Here is a 22338-nt window from a genome sequence, read left to right on the forward strand (position 1 = left end):
TTGTACATACCATCAATTCCAAGGAAACTCAGATTATCTACAAAACGTCACCAACTTAGACAAATCGGGCAGAACCATCAATTCAACTTGATAAAACAACCCTGGAAAACATGGACCAATGGACCACTTTTCATATCTTGGAAGTCACCTGTCCTCCAATGTCGACCTTTATGATGAGATGCACTGGAACAGCTTTTGGACATTTCCAAACAAGAGTCTTTCATGATCGTGACATCTGGGCAGACACCAAAATGTTAGTGTATAAAGCAGTGCTGATCCCAATACTCCTGTATGCATCAGAATCTTGGACAACAAAGTGACGACATCTGAAGCACTTAAAAAGTTCCATCAATGATGCCTTCGAAACATCTTGAATATCAGCTGGGAAGATAGAAGAACCAATGTCAGCATGCTGAATGAAGCAAAAACAAGCATTGAACCCTACATCATCAACAACCAACTAAAATGGAGTGGTCATGTTGTTCAGATGAAAGACAAACATCTGCTGAAACAAATCTTCTACTACCAGCTTAAAGAAGACAAATGTAAAAGAGGTGGACAACAGAATAGATTCAAAGGCGTTTTAAAAGCCAACATGAAGAAATGTAACATCAACATCAACAACTGGGAAACCAAAGCCAAGGACAGGATACTCTGGCAAACCATCATCCAAGAATCAACAGCAACTTTCTAAGCCAACAAATATGAAGAACTAGAAGAAAAGAAAACCGAAAGCAAGGCAGTAGCAATCAAAGCACAATCTGCCATTTGGAACTACTTGTCCTGATGCGGAAGAACTTTCAAAGCCAAGATTGGATTCATAAGCTACCTGAGAGCTTATAAATAGATCAACGGAATGAAGACTACCATCCTCGACCTTGAGGGACAGCCACGATGATGACAATGATGCCTTCGTGCAATTTATTACAATCTTCCTCCATATTCATTGCTCTCTCCAGTCTCTCCAATCTCTGCCACCAATTTCATGTCAACTGCAAACTTAGGCATTATGTTTCTGATTCCAAAGCACAAGTCATTAAGGTAAAATTATCATCCCAACACTAATCCTTACAATAAATAATTTCCACTAACTGCCATTCTGAATACCTATCTTTTACTTCATTCTCTGCTTTCTGTCTTGATATCGGGCAGCAGTCCATTCTCCCATTTGTCCCCTGACTGAGCATTCTATTATCTTATTCATTATTCTATTATGCAGCACCTTGTTGAAGACTTTTCAAAAGTCCAGATAAATTACATCGGCATTACTATTGCCTCTCTGTTACCTCTTCAACAGTTTCCATAAGATTGGTCAAGCAAGATTTTCCATTCTGAAATCCATGCTGACTAATTGTTGCATTTCTTATTTTGAGGTGTTCAGTAAAAATTCCATTTTCTTCTCCAGTGTTAATCTGATGTGTCTATAAATCGCTGGACATGTTCTCTTCCCTTCTTAAATATTGGCATTACACTAACTGCCCAGCAGTTCTCTTACTTTACATCTTTTCCTATTGAACTATTAAGTATGTATCATACATACATAAAGGTGTGTGTGTCCAGAATTTGGGGTCAGAGTCTGAGGATTTGGGGTGGACCATTAAGGACAGAGATCAGGAGACATTTCTTCACCCAAAAAGATTGATGAGCCTGTGGAATTCATTATCACTGGAAGTGGTTGATGCCAAAAATTGAATGTATGCATGTGGCAGCTAGATCTAGCAATTCAGGTGAATGGGGTCAAAGGTTATGTGGGAGACGACAGGATCAGTCACGATCGTGATTAATGGCGAAGGAGGCTTGAAGGGCCGAATGGCCTCATCGTGCTCCTGTTATCTATGTTGTTATGTTTGATATTGCTCCATCAATACCTTTACATTTACATTCAACACCTCACATAATGAAGGAAAATATCCCACATGCCCTTCTCTACTACCTTATCTACTTATCCTGCGACCTTCAGGAACCTGGATTTGGTGGAAATACTTTTGGGGAGGTGCTGATGTGGATTTGCGATGACCAGTCAAGCAGCTACTATGTTCGCGAACCTGCCTATGTGGGAGGAGAATTCGATGCTGTTTTAATGATCAGTTACTCAACTGGCAGCTCCGAAAGTATTCCAAAGCGTCAGCATTGCAATACAGATGAAGTAACACTGATGAAGCAATACCTAGTGATGCAACTTTAGCTGCAGCGCAGGAATTATTGGAGATACAGCAGTACTAACTCAGAGTCGCACTCTCTTTACTGATGCTTCCCTGCAGCAGTAGCGTCTTATTATAGAAAGTGTGTTTATAGGGCAAAGCTTGCTGCTACTACTACAAGTAACTAGGTACCTTGCTAACCTCTCTCCCCCTCTATGGCTGGCTTAGTCTCAATTGCAGCTTTTATATAGGGCTCTAAAAATAGATGGTCTTACCACACCATATAAGGTTGCAGGGTGACCAGGCTGCAACCAATCAGCGAGCGCGTCTCATCCGCCGTTGCACAGTGGGTGGGTGTAAACTCTGCCTCCAGGTCTGCAATTGGTCTTGAGTTACATCACCGCCCTTACACGGAAGCAGGCAGCCACTGTGATTGACAGGAGCTGCTCGCTCCTCCTTCTCCTGTGTTCACGATATGTGTTTTTCTCCTGCTTGTCTCCCCCTTTGCATTGGAGCCCAGTGGTGCGTTCTGCTAAAGAGGCAGGGAGAGAGAGCGAAAAAAAATAAAGCAAGGATTGCACTGGAGAAGCATCGCTAATGCGGAAATACATGGGCATCACATGTCCCTGAGTCCATTCTTGTCCAAAGAGCTGCTGGCGTCGGAGTCTGCAGAAGGATTCCAAATCAAAGACACTGACTTTGTAATTTATTATTTTAAAAAAAAGAACAAGAGAGTTTAGCTTTGCATTTGGCTGAATTGGCAAAGACTGGCTGCCTTTTGGGGTGCAAATTGCACAGGAATCCGATCTGTTTTTTATTGCCATCAATAATCATCCCTTCCCTTCTTTCCTTTCTCCCCTCCCCTTCCTCTCTCCCACCCCCTGTCCTTTCTATCCCCCTGCCTCCCTCCCCCGTTCTTCCCTCCCCATCCTATCATCACCACCATGGATGTTTTGGCGAATTACAGTATTTTCCAGGAATTACAACTTGTCCACGACACAGGTTATTTTTCTTCACAGCCTTCTTTGGAGGAGAACTGGCAGCAGGTGAATGTTTTTATTTAAATACAGTATTATTGCACAGGCTGTGGGGGAAGACCATCTGGTGCGGTCCAGGGTTTCTTATAAAGGTGCTATGTGTGGGGAGCAAGGGGAGATCATGTTAAACTCCACATTAGCCAGAATCATTGTAACTGTTAGAATGCTGAACCTTTATTGCTGGCTCCACCACAGAGAGAGAGGGGGGCTTGGAACAACTTTTAAAACAAAATTTAAAAATATTGAGACGTTTAATGAATCTAGTCAAATGTTGGCGATTGGAGCCTGTCAGTGCAATTTGTGGTGTACTATAGAGACGTAGTTAAAAATCATAACACATGTTAGCGACACAGACAACATTGGATTCAGTTTAATTTACTAAAATAAAATGATGTGATAGATTTTGATGCCATTGAGAGAAAATTATAAACAACAACCAGAAATGCCGCTCAGTTCCGGTGTGACTTTTAAGTTCAAATCTATTAGCTCCACTTCCCCATCCAATGCTTCACCTTTACCAGTAACCCAGTTCAGGTTTCCTTCCTTTTAAACAAATTGTGATCTGAATCCTTGTAGCTCGTTTGACCAAAAGCCGTGTCTGTTATTGTTTCAAGAACAGCATCATAATATCATCCAAGTTTTTCTTTTCCCTGGGGTTGTACTGTGACTTCTTTTTCTTGGTAAATGAGCAGACTTTGCATTTGTCAGTTCACACGACAGGGGGAAGAAATCAGTGGTAGCCCTGCCTGAACATCCCAGTGCTCAATGAAAAGTAACAACTACCTGATTAAGTGGGGGATTTGTAGCGTTTACGGCTTCGCATGCTAATGACTGGGACAACACAATACAGCCGTGATTAATGAAATGCCGAGTTAACTAGTGCTTAATGTAATAGGATTCTAATAACGCATGCCGTAGGCTTAATTATCAGATAGTCATTATTCAAGACTCTGTTGCCTTCTACATATACAAAATGATTTTCCTGCCTCCTGCCTCCCCCCCCACGTTACAATGGCTTTGCTCAAGGTGTTCTTAAAATTTCAACCTATGTTGGCTATAACCTGTAGCAATTTCAATGGCTGTGTTACATTGCATCTCTGCTGTGTTGTAACTAGTTACTGGTATTTCCTTTTGCAACCTTTTAACCAGTGACTTCAGATGCCCTACTCACTGACTCTGTACAGCCACTTTAAATCTCATCAGGATTTCACACTTGATGAGTATTGTGATGGTTGAGGAGGGAAGAACAGCCATTTGTTTTCTCCTCAAGTAACCTTTTGGGATGTGCATTTTGTTCGTCAATTCTCCAATAGTCAAATTGGTTGAAGAATTCTGCCATTATGGCTTTGAAGGGGTTGCTCATTCGCCAGAACGGTATTGAGGCTACAACAGGTTAAATTAGGAGGACAGATTGCACAGACCAGGCTTGTCCTCTAATGGAGGTCTTTAACATGATAAGGTTTGATAATTGGAAACTCCCTTGTATAGAAGTCTCGGGCAATGAGCTATAATCTTCGATGTAAAGGCTCCTTCACAAATAGGTTTGTAGAAATTGTGTTCCGTCACTACATGGGCTGTAGATGCTGGATTGATTGGAGCTCTGGAGACTGATAAATTTTTGAGGTAACCATATCAAATAAAAATGGAGAACAGATGAGTAAGTGAAGTTAAGGTACCCAGCAGCTTGTAGAAGAAGCTTTGCTGGGCTGAGTGGCCTTTTATATTTGTGCTGTTTCCCAATGCCATCCTCAGTATAATGAGTTGCCAGTATCATTTTGAAAAGACAGTCGAAAAATTATCTTTCTCACCCCCTCCCATTTCTTTCAATCCATTTCTTTTTTTCGTTCCTCTGTCTACTTTATCTATCCATCCATCCATCCTTTAACCTACACCTATCTGACCCGGAGTTAGCATTAAGGGTGTTGAGTTTTCATTTATGAGTATCCTCAACCCTAACTAGCCCTCTTGGCCACTCACTAAGTTCACTTTACCAATGACGATGAAGTAAGCATTTCAGATTATCTTGGTTATTCCCAGGTCCCCAATGGATATCCAATCCGTATGTAAAGATCTTTGTGTTCACTCTCTTGCCCAGAAATCTATTCAATGTTTCAGATTTCTCCTTCCAAAAACAAAAGCCAACTGTGCACTGCATTTGTGATGACAAAGTATTTGCTTTGCCTGAATTATTGGTTTGTATTTTCCCAACCTTGTACTATATCCATGGCTTGCTTTTAGAAATAAAGACTTGTTTTACATTGCATCATGTCGTAAGTTCAGGACACTCAAAAGTGCTCCTATCCCAAGGACCTTTCAAAGTGCAGATATTGTTATAAAGTACGAATCATGGACACTGTCTTTCACACAGCAAGCCCCACAAGCATTAATATGATAATGACCAGATAACATGTTTTGAGTAATGTTAGTTAGAATATAAATGCAGGCCGAGAGACTGGTGCTTTGGAGTCTTTCAAGGCAGGTGGGGGCCTTTGTTTAATATCCTATCAGAAAGATGGCGTCCTGGTCAGTGCAGAACTCCATCAGTATTGCATTGGGATGTCAGTCTAGATTTTAGACTGAAATCCTCTTTGAAGGGTTTTCCAAAATTGAATGAGGCATTCTGTGCTTCTAGTTTCTTTAGAAATGAATGGAATCCCGAATGTGAGGGGACATCTACCAAAATTGCTATTAAAAGGGTCAGATTAATTGAAAACAACTGAAGCCTATCAAGATCACGGGATGAGATCTTTGTTTGTTCAAAACCACGTGTGGTAACCATTGGCATCAAAGAGGATGACCTGTCTCAGTGGCAATCTCAGTTAGCAGTCATGCTTATAACATACATATCCGCTAGTTGAAGGTCTAAAAACATTCTTTGGCACTTGTTTAAGGTACAACTGCCACTGAGCTGGAACGTTTCCATCTGGCTGAATGCTGTTGGTGTTTTGCTTCAATTGTTGCCTTAACTGGGGAAAGGGAGTAACATAGAAATATAGATGCTTCCAACCTGGTTAACTTGGAAAAGATGCAGGTGGAAAGTGAATGAAAGGATGAGTTGTGATCTGAGAATGTGGTGGAAGCCAATAATTCAAATGGTAATTGGATCAGTGATTAGAAAGGAAAGTGTTCGTCAGGCTCTGAGGCCAAATGGCAGCCATCTTCTACCTGCCATGATGTAATGTCTTTTCTATTCTTAATAGACCAACAGTTAGGGTATACCAACTTGTCCCTGAGCTATGCAGATGGAATTGGATGGTACATATTGACACTCTTGTTGGGTTTATTCAGCTCCTCTCGAACATGGCAAGTTTGACTTTGGGTCGATCAGGGAACTGACACCAATCTGTTATTTCACTGATCTGCAAAGTGCTGTGTTCAAGCTGTCTACCTTTGTTTTATGACCCCCTCCTTATCCCAAACCAAACTCCGTCCTAATGCCAATCACATTCTTGGAGTTACTTGCAGACAAAAGAAAACATTGAATGGTTCTTGTGCTCTGCGCTCTTGTAGCACCTCTTTTAATCTCCGGACATTGCAAAGTGTTTTAGAGCTGATGGAAATTTATTTTTTGTAGTTGAAATGCAGGCAATATGACATTCAGTTCTCTCAGATCCAGATTCCACAGACAGCATCATAATGATGGTTCGATAATCACGTTCATTGATGTTGGTTCAGCAATAATTGTTGGCCAGGGTACAGGGTTTTTGATATATTGTTGAAGAATCATTTGTGAACACCAGACAGAGCAGAGAGAGCCTTTGTTTAATTTCTCATCTTTAAAGACAGTACCAGTGACAAAGCAGCACCCCTTCCTTACTGTGTTGGGGCTTGTAAAGTTGAATTCCTTGCTCAGATCTCTTGAATTAAGACTTGAACTTGACTCCAGCACCATGTCATGACAGTGCTTTCCACCAAACCCCAGGTGAAGAGGGTAAATGATTGGTGTGACAGGATTCAATTGTTTACCCAAAACCTCTTCCTTGTTAAAAATCTCACAACGCCAGGTTAAGGTCCAACAGGTTTAATTGGAAGCACTAGCTTTTGCAGTGCTGCTCCTTCATCAGGTGGTTGTGGAGTAAAAGAAGTCCAACACCAGCATCTTCAAATCATCTCTTCCTTTGTGTGATTGGTTATGGTGCCGATGCTCACTCTGTTAAAAGCACCATCTAAATATAGATGTTTTGATGCTTTAATCTCTGAGGATGCAGAACTAGAAGGAAAGACAGTGCAACAAGGTCTTGAGTCACTCTGATTTCAGTAGAGTTGAATAGTAGCTGGATTAAATTTTTATATTGTATTCACATCAACTATGTATATAAAACACAAATACTTTTGTATTTGGTGCTTGCACACTTGTATTTGTCTAATTTGGATCGTGCTTCACTATTACAATAGAATATGGACATGTCACTGCTTAATGCTGAGATACAGTACTGGTGGGTACGGATCAGTCACAGTTTAACACAGGATCAAACATTGGTTCGCTGTGGTCTGTCACTAACTCAGGGGCACACTATAGTGGGTGCACGTATGACATTCTGTAATGTGGGTACAATATCAATAGTTACAGGACTGTCACTAAAGGTCTATCACAGTAAAACATGATGTGGAGATGCCCCAGATATTGGACTGGGGTGGACAAAGTTTAAAAATCACACAATACCAGGTTATAGTCCAACAGGTTTATTTGGAAGCACTACCTTTTGGAGCACTGCTCCTTCATCAGGTAGCTTTGGAAGAGAATCATAAGACACAGAATTTAAATCAAAAGATTAGTGTCATGCAACTGAAATGATATATTGAACAAACCTAGATTGCTGTTAAGTCTTTCATCTTTTAGAATGGATGATGAAAGACTGAACAGCAATCTGGTTTGTTCAATATATCATTTTGGTTGCATGACACTAATCCTTTGATTTAAATTCTGTGTCTTATGTTTCTCTTCCAAAGCTACCTGATGAAGGAGCAGTGCTCCAAAAGCTAGTGCTTCCAAATAAACTGTTGGACTATAACCCACTGTTGTGATTTATTAACAACATTAACAGTATATACTGTGGGTACTGGCTGTCACTGCATAACACTAGGTTATGGCATTGGTTGCTGGTGTTACTGTATAACAATGGGGTAGAGTAACAGTGGGTACTAGTGTTAATATATAACACTGTACAAATTGGATACTGTATGTCACTTTATAACAGGTATAATGGTGGAGACAGGTCTGTCACTGTAAAACAGATACAGATCTAGCGAGTACATGAGTGTCACTGTATAACCACGATTCAGTGTCACTATAACACTGGAGTATGGTATTGGTGGGCACTGGGGTACAGTTTTGTTGGACACTGCTTTGTCACTGTATAACACAGGTACAGTATCAGGCAGTAGTGTGTTTAGTGTATAGCATGGGTACGGTATCAGAAGGATACTGGTGTGCCACTGGATAACATGAATATGGTACTGGTGGCACTATATAACAGATATGGTATCAGGTTCTGGTGCGTTACTGTGTAACAATGAAGTATGGTTCAGTGGGTACTGATACATTATAGTCTAACAATAGGATACAGCATAAGCTACAGGTATTATTGTATGACACTGGACCAGGATATCAGTGGATACTGTCATTGTGCAACACTGGGGTACAGTCAGAATATTGAAATTGTGTTCGGACCAAAGGTAGACCATTCAGCTCCTCTGAATTGTTCCTCCATTCAATATTAGCAGATTATAGCTAGTCTGTATCATTGCACCACTTATTTTCCTTGGTTTTGTAACTGAAATTTATCACTCTCCATTTTTGACTATTTCTATTAACTCAGAAGCTCATCTGCTTCGTGGGAGAAGGATTTCAGATTTCTGTTATATTGTTGTGTGAAGAAACACTAGCTGCAATTACCTCTGAAGAACCTTGGTCTAATTTTAAGCTTATCTCCAGCTCCTTGTTCTTCAATCTTCACTCCCCTATTACAGGAAGGATTTCAGTTTTTCTCTCTCTTCACCATGTTACTACCCATTATCCTTTCTTTTTAAACTCCTCAACTGCATCACTCCTTAATTGTCAATACTGGAAGGAATGCATGCCTAGTCTATGTAACCTGACCTCATAATTAAACTTTCTAGCACCAACATGATTCTGATATGCCACACACCTTCCAAGGCTAATATATTCCTCTGAAGAACAGTGCTCAGAACTGAGTGCTGGGCTCAAGATAGGCTATGACCAGAGCCTCTGCACAGTTACACTTCAACCACTTTTACATTGTAGCCCCCTTGAGGTAAAGGTAATGTTCATTAGCAGGTGACCTGTTGTTTATCCACATTGTGACCCATCTGCCACAGTTTTGCCCACTTAACGTATTCAAGTCTCTTTGCAACTTTCTGCTGCCATCTACTTAAGGACTGAGAGTCCTAACATGTTGCAGACTGCAAACGTAGATATAAAAGTGCCTATTCCTCATCCTCGTCATTAATAAATATAGTGAAAATCTGAGAGCCCAGTACAGATATTTGGGGACATCACTGATCACATCCTGTCTGAGTGCACATACATGATCCTCACCCTCTAACTCCAATCTCCTCAGCAATTTCCTACACATGTCAACAGGTTGTCTGGAATATTGTTTTTCTTATGTAGGATGTTGCCTTGACTTGCTTTCTGGAAACCCATATAAATGAAATTCACAAGCATTTCCTTGCTGACCAGCTTTTTGGCTTCCTAAAACAAAATTGATCAAGTAGGTTCATTCAACTTGACATGCCCTTTACAAAACCATACTGACTATCTCATTGGTTCTAATTTGTACAAGTCCTTAGTCACTGTGTGCTTAAATATTAGATTTTGGTAACTTCCCAAGAACTGATGAGTAGACAAACAGGCCTATAATCTTCCAGTTTATTGCCAATATCCTTCTTAAATAATGGGAAGACGTTGGCAGTTTTCCAATCGTCGGGGACCATTCCTGAAAAGAGAGAGTTTTGGGAGATCATGATGAATGCATTAATAATTTTCTCACCCATGTCTCCTAGGAATTAAAATTGGTAAGGTCCTGGGGATTTGTCTGTCTTTTTTTCCATTACGATGGTTTTGTTTTATTTTTATTGAATCTCGTTAATTCCTTGAGTGATTTGTTTTCCGCAGTGCCTCTGATACTTTGTCCTTGTCCTCTTTTGTGAAGATCAATACAAAGCAGATATTTGTAAGTCTGCAAGTTCCTAATTTGCAACTACAGTATTGCTCATGTTTTTCATTAAGCAGTCTATATTAGTATTAACCAGTCTCTCATTAAGGAGAAAGTGAGGACTGCAGATGCTGGAGATCAGAGCTGAAAATGTGTTGCTGGAAAAGCGCAGCAGGTCAGACAGCATCCAAGGAGCAGGAGAATAGACATTTCGGGCATGAGCCCTTCTTCAGGAATGAGGAAAGTGTGTCAAGCAGGCTAAGATAAAAGATAGGGAGGAGGGACTTGGGGGAAGGGCATTAGAAATGCGATAGGTGGAAGGAGGTTAAGGTGAGGGTGATAGGCCGGACTGGGGGTGGGAGCGGAGAGGTCAGGTAGAAGATTGCAGTTTAGGAAGGTGGTGCTGAGTTTGAGGGTTGGGACTGAGACAAGGTGGGGGGAGGGGAAATGAGGAAACTCATTTTCCGCTTAGGAACCCTCCAACCACAAGGGATGAACTCAGATTTCTCCAGTTTCCTCATTTCCCCTCACCCACCTTGTCTCAGTCCCAACCCTTGAACTCAGCACCACCTTCCTAACCTGCAATCTTCTTCCTGACCTCTCCGCCCCCACCCCCACTCCGGCCTATCACCCTCACCTCAACCTCCTTCCACCTATCGCATTTCCAATGCCTCTCCCTCAAGTCCCTCCTCACTACGTTTTATCTTAGCCTGCTTGGCACACTTTCCTCATTCTTGAAGAAGGGCTCATGTCCGAAACGTCAATTCTCCTGCTCCTTGGATGCTGCCTGACCTGCTGCGCTTTTCCAGCAACACATTTTCAGCTCTTATAATATTAACCCGTGTAGTGCTACCTTCAATATACTGATGTTTGTCTCATTCCTTTTTTGCAACATTTACCATTTCTTCTGTATCACTTTGCAGCTCTTAAGATCTTTGGCAGATGCTGCGGATCACCACTGTTTTCAACATTAGTTTAATATTTCCCTTCTCTTATCAACCTGTTTTGTTTAGTTCCATTTTAAAGAAAGTGTACATGTCCTATGTTCTACCAAATATTTTCAACACTCCAACTGTGCATCCATAGTTTTATCATTTGGGGTTCTGCTGTGTGAAATGTGGTCACTTTTTTTTTAATTATTGAGATGTGGGCATTGCTGGCTGTGCCAGAATTTACTGCCCATCTCTAACAGCCCAGAGGGCAGTCAAGATTCAACCACATGTAAACGTCGACTAAGTAAGAATGACAGATTTCCTTCAAGGACATGTAGTAAATTGTCATCATAGGCTGGTTTTTATTCCAGATTTTTAAATTAATTTCAAATTTCACCAGGTGCTGGGGTGGGACTCCTACTCATATTCCCAAGCCATTAGCCTGGCTTTCTGGATTACTAGTCTCGTGGCATTATCACAATACCAATATCTCCCCATTAATTCCTACCCCATCCTCCCAAAGTCAGATTTACTTAAACTTAAAACCTTGAATACTCTTTCAATCTCTCTCAAACTTACTATCAAACTCCATCATTTTATAGTCACTGTTAGCAAGGTGTTCCCATTCTATTAGATTATTGACTAATTCAAACTCATTTCCAATCATTACATTGATTCTCTTGTTGACTCAAGAACATAATCTTCCAGGAACATTTCACTTTCATTTTCTTACAGCTCTGTCATTGTATTACACTGGGTTGTTTGTGGCTGGGACAGGTTTGACACTATATAACATGGACATTGGGACAGTGTCAATGATTATAATGTTAGTAGATATAGGTCTGCTGATATATAACACAGGTACACTATTGAATACACTCTATAACACCAGGGGTCAGAGGTGGTGCATATCAGTCTTACACGATATAACAGTAGGTGCAGTGTGATGGAGACAGACCTGTCATGTAAAGCACTGCAGTACAGCACTGGTCTGTCACTGTATAACTATGGATATGCTACAGTAACTCTGTTGGCTGGACAACTGGTTTGTGATGCAGAGTAATGCTAACAACATGGATTCAAATCCCACACTGGCTGAGGTGACCATAAAGGACTGTCGTTCTCCATCTGTCCTCTCACCTCCAGTATGGCGACCCTCAGGTTAAACCTCACCAGTTGTTTCATTCTCTCTAATAAGAGAGCAGCTCTATAATCCTTCAGAACCATGGTGACTTTGCATTTTACTGATAGATATGGGTCTGTTACTGTACTGTATATGACTGGGGTGCATACTAGTGGGTGTATGTCTATCAGTGTATAATGGGTACAATACTGGGTAGATATTTGTCATTATAAACAGGATATGGTACTGTGGTACAGTTCTGTCACTCTATAGAACATGAGTTAGGCAAGTTTAGAAAATTAATTTCCATGACCTTGTTAATTATAGAATAATAGAATCCCTACATTGTGGATGCAGGCCATTTGGCCCATTGAGTCCACACTGACTCTCCAAAGAGCATTCCACCAGTCCCACCAATGACCCTGTCTCTGTAACCCAGCATTTTCCTTGGCTAATCCATCTAACCTGCACATTTTTGGACTAGGTCATGTCTTAACACACTCAACTCCATCTATCCACTTTGATATGGTATTTCTTAATACTGTTACTTCACAAAAATCTATCCATCTCCCTTGTGGAATTTTCACCTGCCTTCCCCTCCTCCAAGCTAGGAGTGTATTCCAGATTTTCACTACTCTTTGTATGAAGATGTGCTTGGCCCTCTTGCCAAAGTCATAAGTTTGCAGATTCAGGACACAGAATGCACAAATTTAGGTTAACACTCCAGTGCAGCACAAAAGGAACTCTGCACTGTCCAGTTTCTTCCTAAAGGTGCTGAACTATCTCGCTTGGGTGGATGTAAAAGTCCTGCTCTTTTCAAAGATTTAGGATGGAGATTCCTAAACTTCAAACAAAATCACCTGAACTGGATTATTACACTACTGTCTGAGGGAGTTGTCTGTGCAGATTAGTTGTTGCCTTTCCCAGCATTTCAGACAATGACTTCTAGTCATAGAGATGTACAGCATTGAAATGGACCCTTAGTTCCAACCCATCCATGCCGACCAGATATCCCAACCCAATCTAATCCTACCTGCCAGCACCCGGCCCATATCCCTCCAAACCCTTCCTATTCATATACCCATCCAAATGTCTCTTAAATGTTGCAATTGTACCAGCCTCCACCACATCCTCTGGCAGCTCATTCCATACACGTACCACCCTCTGCGTGAAAAAGTTGCCCCTTAGGTCTCTTTTATACCTTTCCCCTCTCACCCTAAACCTATGCCCTCTAGTTCTGGACTCCCCAATCCCAGGGAAAAGACTTTGTCTATTTATCCTATCTATGCCCCTCATAATTTTGTAAACCTCTATAATGTCACCCCTTAGCCTCTGATGCTCCAGGGAAAACTGCCCCAGCCTGTTCAGCCTCTCCCTGTAGCTCAACCCTGGCAACATCCTTGTGAATCCTTTCTGAACCCTTTCAAGTTTCACAACATCTTTCCTATAGGAAGGAAACCAGAATTGCACGCAATATTCCAACAGTGGCCTAACCAATATCCTGTACAGCCGCAACATGACCTCCCAACTCCTGTACTCTATACTCTGACCAATAAAGGAAAGCATACCAAACGCCACCTTCACTATCCTATCTACCTGCGATTCCACTTTCACAACCTGCACTCCAAGGTCTCTTTGTTCAGCAACACACCCTAGGACGTTACCATTAAGATTTGCTTTCCCAAAATGCAGCACCTCGCATTTATCTGAATTAAACTCCATCTGCCACTTCTCAGCCCATAGGCCCATCTGGTCCAGGTCCTGTTGTAATCTGAGGTAACCCTCTTCGCTGTCCACTACACCTCCAATTTTGGTGTCATCTGCAAACTTACTAACGCTACCTCTTATGCTTGCATCCAAATCATTTATGTAAATGACAAAAAGTAGAGGGCCCAGTACCTATCCTTGTGGCACTCCACTGGTCACAGGCCTCCAGTCTGAAAAACAACCCCCCAACACCACTCTGTCTTCTACCTTTGAGCCAGTTCTGTATCCAAATGGCTAGTTCTCCCTGTATTCCATGAGATCTAACCTTGCTAATCAGTCCCCCACGGGGAACCTTGTCGAATGCCTTCCTGAAGTCCATATAGATCACATCTACTGCTCTGCCCTCATCAATCTTCTTTGTTACTTCTTCAAAAAACTCAATCAAGTTTGTGAGACATGATTTCCCATGCACAAAGTCATGTTGACTATCCTGAATCAGTCCTTGTCTTTCCAAGTACATGTACATCCTGTCCCTCGGTATTCCCTCCAAAAACTTGCCCACCAGTGAGGTCAGGCTCACCGGTCTATAGTTCCTTGGCTTGTCTTTACTGCCCTTCTTAAACAGTGACACTATGTTTGTCAACCTCCAGTCTTCCGGCACCTCACCTGTGACTATTGATGATACAGATATCACAGCAAGAGGCCCAGCAATCACTTCTCTAGCTTCCCACAGAGTTCTCGGGTACACCTGTTCATGTCCTGGGGATTTAGCCACTTTTAACTGTTTCAAGACATCCAGCACTTCCTCCCCTATAATCTGGACATTTTGCAAGGTGTCACCATTTATTTCCCTACAGTCTACATCTTCCATATCCTTTTCCACAGTAAATACTGATGCAAAATATTCATTTAGTATCTTCCCCATTTTCTGTGGCTCCACACAAAGGCCGCCTTGCTGATCTTTGAGGGGCCCTATTCTCTCCCGAGTTACCCTTTTGTCCTTAATATATTTGTAAAAACCCTTTGGATTCTCCTTAACTGTATTTGCCAATGCTATCTCATGTCCCCGTTTTGCCCTCCTGATTTCCCTCTTAAGTACCCCTCTTTATACTCTCCTAAGGATTCACTCGATCCATTCTGTCTATACCTGACATATGCTTCCTGCTCTTCTTAACCAAACCCCCAATTTCTTTCGTCATCCAGCCTTCCCTTTCACCCTGACAGGAATATGCTTTCTCTGGATTCTTGTTATCTCATTTCTGAAGGCTTCCCATTTTCCAGCCGTCCCTTTACCTGCGAACATCAGCCTCCAATCAGCTTTTGAAAGTTCTTGCCTACTACCGTCAAAATTGGCCTTTCTCCAATTTAGAACTTCAAGTTTTAGATCTGGCCTATCCTTTTCCATCACTATTTTAAATTATGGTCACTGGCCCCAAAGTGCTCCCCCACTGACACCTCAGTCACCTGCCCTGCCTTATTTCCCAAGAGTAGGTCAAGTTTTGCACCTTCTCTAGTAGGTACATCCACACACTGAATCAGAAAATTGTCTTATACACACTTAAGAAATTCCTCTCCATCTAAACCTTTAACACTATGGCAGTCCCAGTCAATGTTTGGAAAGTTAAAATCCACTACCATAACTACCCTATTATTCTTACAGATAGCTGAGATCTCCTTACAAGTTTGTTTCTCAATTTCCCTCTGACTATTGGGGGGTCTATAATACAATCCCAATAAGGTGATCATCCCTTTCTTATTTCTCAGTTCCACCAAATAACTTCCCTGGATGTATTTCTGGGAATATCCTCCCTCAGCACAGCTGTAATGCTATCCCTTATCAAAAATGCCACTCCCCCTCCTCTCTTGCCTCCCTTTCTATCCTTCCTGTAGCATTTGTATCCTGGAACATTAAGCTGCCAGTCCTGCCCATCCCTGAGCCATGTTTCCGTAATTGTTATGATATCCCAGTCCCATGTTCCTAACTATGCCCTGAGTTCATCTGCCTTCCCTATTAGGCCCCTTGCATTGAAATAAATGCAGTTCAATTTATTAGTCCAACTTTGTCCCTGACTGTTTGACTCACTTCTGTTCTCAGCTGTACCCATCTCAGATTGATCTCTTTCCTCACTATCTCCCTATGTCTCCCCTCCCCTCCACCAACCACCCCCCCCACCACCACCACCACCATACTAGTTTAAATCCTCCCAAGCAGCTCTAGCAAATTTCCCTGCCAGTATATTAGTCCTCTTCCAATTTAGGTGCAATCCGTCCTTCTTGTACAGGTCACTTCTACCCCAAAAGAGATTCCAATGATCCAAAAATGTGAATCCTTCTCCCATACACCAGCTCCTCAGCCATGGATTCATCTGCTCTATCCTCCTATTCCTGCCCTCACTAGCTCGTAGCACTGGGAGCAATCCAGATATTACTACCCTTGAGGACCTCCTTTTTAAATTTCTGCCTAACTCTCTGTAATCTCCCTTCAGAATCTCAACCTTTTCCCTTCCTATGTCGTTGGTTCCAATGTGGACAATGACCTCCTGCTGGTCCCTCTCCCCCGTGAGAACATTCTGCACCCTCTAGGAGACATCCTTGATCCTGGCACCAGGGAAACAACACACCATTCTGCTTTTTCTCTGCTGGCCACAGAAACGTCTGTCTGTACCTCTGACTACAGAATCCCCTAACATAATTGATCTCTTGGAAGCCGACGTACCCCTCGTTGCATTAGAGCCAGTCTCAACACCAGAAACTTGGCTGTTTGTGCTACGTTCCCCTGAGAATCCATCACCCCCTACATTTTCCAAAACAGCTTACCTGTTTGAAATGGGTATAGCCACAAAAGATTCCTGCACTAGCTGCCTACCTCTCTTACCCTTCCTGGAGTTAACCCATCTATGTGACTGTATCTGAGACTTTTTCCCTCCTTCCTATAACTGCCATCCATCACATACTGTTGCTGTTGCAAATTCCTCATCGCTTCTATCTGTCTCTCCAACCGATCTACTCGATCTGATAAGATTCGCATCCAATCGCATTTATGGCAGATACAATCCACAGTAACCCTTAAACTCTCTTTAAACTCCCACATCTGACAAGAAGTACATATCACTGCAAAAGCCATTTTTGTTCCTTCACAATCTACAGACCCAGAAAATAATACCGTCTTATTCCTCTACAAACACTGCCCCAGGTTAAATTAATAGCTATGGCTTATATTTGACTTCTATTCAAATGTAGTCACTCGGCATCCTGAGGTTATGATCGGCGCTGTGTAAATGCAAGGTTGTTTCTTTTTGATTGTGAATCCATACAAGCCATTAATCATGTCTTAATTAATAGACAAGTATCAAAACAGCTTCCGTCATCAGACAGTCAGCGGTTTATACCCCAGTGCTGACTTCTGTTTGCCAACCAGCTGAGGTGTTTTTGTAGTGAACATGATTGTCATAACAGAGTCACGCGTGTGTTTGTGAGAGACACGTAGAGTATAGCACATCACTGTATGGTTGGGTGGACAGCTTTGAGAATATGCTTCAGAAAAGATTGAGCATGTGGTATTTAAAAGGAATAGGAGTCTTGGAAATCTCCAAGGACAAGGCTCTATCTCTTAGAGAGGAGGGAAAAGATTTGTTCGTTAATGGGTTGCAAAGGATAATGGAATCTGAGTTAAAACTTTAAAATCTCTTAATTGTCATTATGGTCTGCTTTAAGTAAAGGAGCTGTCCAACTGCCATATTTTAAGCTCTCTCAATGTAACAGTCTTTACTGCCCTTGTGCTGCTTGATCACAAAATGCTATTTGTTTTGAAGTTTGATCCACCTGCTTGAAATTCCAATGAGATTTCTGCTTTCTGAAGGGGAACTTGCGTTTGCCATTTTAAGGACCATTTAGTTTGAATAAGGTTTTGTGTGCATCCTTTACTAACCCTAGGCCACAGAATTCAGACTGCAGTAAAAACCATGCACGGATGCCTGCAGGATTCGAACCAGCATTTGTCTGCTTTAACACAATGTATCGTCAGCAGGGTTATGAGCTGTCTGATTGTGAATAGGCACATCAGTTTACTTTGCCCTCTGGGAAATGCTGTGATACCTAGAGACTGGTTTCTGGGGGTCTAATCTTTTCTGTTTGTCTTCTACAGGTTTGTTATTAACAAAACACCCAGTCAAACCTGACCTCACTTCCCATCACTCCTGATAACCCAGCCTCCCATGTATCTTCACCCAACACCTATTATTTTGAATTTTATTGGATATAGTAACCAAAGTTTTAGGAAGAGCATAGCCTGACTTAAGACAGTAGACAAGCAAGAGGCTGGAAGAACACAGCAAGGCAGGCAAGACCACTTGCCAGGAAGCTCCTTCCACCCTTGGAGCAAGTAACTGTTTCAGCAGTGATTCTTTTTTACCTCCAAGTGGGAAGATTGTGGGTTTAAGACCCACTTTTGAGCACAGCATCCAGCTGCCATTCCTATTGCAGGACTGATCAGGGAGCAAGACCCCACTGACTTGTTGTGTGGCTACCAAACTGGCTGGATGTGAAAGGTCCCAAGACTTTCTCTCATCCCCCTTCTATTTTCTAGTACAAACTCATTAACCCCCTGATCTGCTTAGACTCTTCTGTATTAGTCCTGAGCATGTTCTGTTCGTTGAATTGTTCCATGTACCATAAACTTTGCAGCCATCTTGCCCTCTACACTGGCATTTGGGTTAAACACAGCAACTCGATACATTGCTAGATATTTCATTCCACTTCTAACTGTCCTCCTGATCTAATTGCCTTTGTTCTTCATCTCCAGCAACTTGACAACAAATGAACAAAAGTGTACAAACTAAGGAAACCATCCATGGTTTTTAAATGCTTCTATGAATTTTTTTTTGTTTTCCTCCTGGATTTTGCTGGCAATGGGAATCCAGGAATTATTTTTAAACTCCCTGAAAGCTGGATAACTATTCAAGAGACATAGCAATTGTAATGGGCCACGGTTTCTTGGAGGCATTGCACCAAAAGCAGTGGTGATTGTCAATGGTGAAATTGTGTGAATAAGCAGTGGTCACAACTGGGGGTGTAGGGATTTGGGGGAAGATGGAACTTTCCTTTGTAATTGTCCTGGCCAGAGGCTCAGCTATTAAGGACTTAGAGTTGGGCATAAAGGCAGCATTTGGAAATGAAACACGTGTTTCAGGACAATATTGGCAGCTTAATCAAAGAAGTCTGACATGATACAATTTGGTAGGAATAATGGAGGTGAGGCAAAATGAGCTGAATTGTGTAATTTTAAATTGTAATTGTGTACAGGAAGAGAGAAACCTGAGACACTGATGCATATACTGTTCTTTGAAGGTGAGTGGGCAAGTTGAGAATGCTGTTTTATTTTGATGTAAAGAAAATGAGTTTCTTGACTTAATGATTAGATTACAGATGTAATGACGTTATGCCAAACTGTTAGGCATATCACTCATTAGACTTCATCAAGAGTATTTTGTTCATTAATGGGCACCGCAGAAGAGATGGTGCCATGGTGGTAATGTCATTGGTCAGGGTATCCCCTAAAGTTACAGGTTCAAATCTTTTCAGGGGAGCTGGCAGAATTTAAAATCAACTAATAAATCTGAAATTGAAAGTTAGCTGCAGTGACAGTGATCTTAAAACTTATATGGATTGTTGTGAATCAGATGTGTTTTTACAATGTCCTTTCCAAGGAAGAAAATTCCAAGGGTGCAGAAGCCTGGAATGGTGCCAGTGCATGCCAATCATCATTTGGAGATGCCAGCGTTGGACTGGGGTGTACAAAGTTAAAAATCACACAACGCCAGGTTATAGTCCAACAGGTTTAATTGGAAGCACTAGCTTTCATCAACCACCTGATGAAGGAGCAGCGCTTTGAAAGCTAGTGTTTCCAATTAAACCTGTTGGACCAAAACCTGGTGTTATGATTTTTAACTTTCTGCCAGTCTTCAGTTATGTGGAGAAACTGGTGTTGTGCAGAAGGCTAAAATAGTATGTGTGGGGTGTTCAAAAGCATGCTGGTTTTGATTGACTAGATGTGGAGTAAAACCATTGCCGGTAACGAAAGGGTCAGTAACTGGAAGGTGTTGCTTTAAGGTGACTGGCAAAATGAGCAGACAGTTTGAGGATACTTTTCTATATTTAAAATGCAGTGAGCTAATACCTCTGGAATGTGCTACTTTCAAGGGCGATTGGAGCAGATTCAACAGTAACATTCAAAAGGGAACCAAATAAATGTTTAAAGGGAAAACATTTACAGTGTCATGCAGGAAGGAGGATTCTCATTCTTGACAAGGACCAGCACATTTCCAATGGGTCAAATGGCTGCTTGCTCATTTATAGGAACCTATGCAGTTGAGTGCACAGAGCTACTTGATTGAGGGGTGTGGGGCAGGGAACGGAAGAGATTTTCTGTTTCTCTTTCGATTGGGCTGGACAATATAAATTGGCAAAGACACAAAAATATTCTGAATTTGCAGCTGTAAATATTTAGTTCTAAGCAGTGGAGGGAGAGCTCTGGTACGCTCAAGCTCAGTAAAACCACTCCAGGAGTGTGGATCTGCAAGTTGTTTGTGTTTGCCTTGGCATTAATATTTTGTATTGATGCTGTATTTCCTTAAAGGGGATAGCCACCTTCCTTTCTGGTGCTTTGCAGCTAGAATCGGGTTTTGTCATTGAAGCAGTGATGAAGGGGTCAGGTGTGTCACTGTGACTCCTTTTTTTTTTCCTCTCTTCCTCACTGTACGTTTCTTTGGAAATATGACTCATCATTACATCACTGCATGAAACTCCTCAGACAGACAATGGATGAAGCTCCTCTGTTAGAGGAGTGAAAAATAATGTGTAGATGCAGCTGTGAGCTCCCTCTTGGGAGACTGGTCAAACTTCAGTGTAAAATTAGTGATCTGCTATAGTGTTTAGGATCTGGCAGCATGTCCTCCCAGTATCAACACCTGATGCCTTGCATCCACAAAATCTCAAGGGCTGTTGATGAAGCATGCAAACCTTGAGAGATGAAGCAGAGACAGCCAAATTCTAATGTCACGGCCTCTTTCCTTTATCAGTACATCAGGGCTTCAGCAGACCCATATCCCTTGATGATGTTAGTGAGGGTGTGCTGCATTGTCATAGGTTCCATCTCTGAGCTGTTAAACCAAGGGCATCTCAAGTGATAGTCAAAGAACCTGTGGCAGTATTCTGAAGATGAAGGTAGGGGGAAGCAAATTTCTCCTGGTGCCAGTTAGTAATGGTATCTCAGTGCTACACCGTGTCAGTCCAGTCCCCAGTAGTATTGTACCCCAGTGTTATACATTGACGGACCAGTCCCAGCAATACTGTATCCTCGCATTAAGTAGTGTCAGTACTGTGTCCCAGTGTTACATAGTGACAGACCTGTCCCAGTAGTATTGTCCCAGCGTTTATGGAGCCTATCCCTGAAGGATAGACCAGATGTAAGTAAGATGGTTTTAGATATAGAAGAACGATAGAAACTTATTGTTGTGAAACACAACTGAAAACTGTTGAGAATTTTAAAATTGAGACATTGATTCCACATCTGCCAATGTAGTTCTGAGAGACAGGGTATATCTTTGCACCTTAGCATTTCTTGGGCATCTCTGGAGCTCAGTGAATCTCTGGTGTGTGTGATGTTTCTTGGAATTTGCACTGGGTATGAAAGGAGGTTTAGTTGTGGAATAAAAGGTACTTGACTCAAAATGATGGCACCCTTGGCTTAAAGAAGAGTGCAAGAACCAATGATTGCAAGTCCCTGGACTGTCAGTATGCCTGTCTCCCTCGATCTTTCAGAAACCATGAATGTTCAGAGCCATGTTCCCAAAGGAGGATTTAGTTATTTTCCAGTGGATCTGATTTTGTTTTTCTGTTTCAGGTGCATGCAGTATGACACTTTTCCTTGATCGCAGCCCTAGCTTTGTAGTTTTACTTGCCTGGCTGTCTCAACATATAGAATTGAGATCAATATTTTTATGTGACTCTACTGAAAAATTCAGGACATGTCAAAACACTATATAGCCCATAAAGTGCTTTTCTCCTTTTACCCAAGTAATCATTGTTGTCATGCAGGAACCTCTATAACACGCTCCCACAGTCAGTAGTATGATATTGTCCAGATCATCTGTTTTAGAAATGGTTGGTTGGCCAGGATTCCTGGAGAAGGCCTTTGCTTTTCCTCCAATGGTGCCTTGAGAC

The 22338-nt window shown here is 41.8% G+C and overlaps 1 protein-coding gene across 1 annotated transcript in view; it reads left to right on the forward strand.

Annotated features, from left to right (window-relative positions):
- The first annotated feature begins 2663 nt into the window (after nucleotides 1-2663).
- Nucleotides 2664-22338, forward strand: part of LOC140481921 (Krueppel-like factor 7) — a 69444-nt gene continuing 49769 nt past the window's right edge. Inside the window, exon 1 of the mRNA XM_072578602.1 lies at nucleotides 2664-3187. Within this exon, the coding sequence (XP_072434703.1) occupies nucleotides 3086-3187 (102 nt within the window). The 5' untranslated portion in view covers nucleotides 2664-3085. The remainder of the gene's footprint in view (nucleotides 3188-22338) is intronic.

Source organism: Chiloscyllium punctatum, chromosome 10 (genome assembly GCF_047496795.1).
Source record: "Chiloscyllium punctatum isolate Juve2018m chromosome 10, sChiPun1.3, whole genome shotgun sequence".
Classification (NCBI taxonomy): Eukaryota; Metazoa; Chordata; class Chondrichthyes; order Orectolobiformes; family Hemiscylliidae; genus Chiloscyllium; species Chiloscyllium punctatum.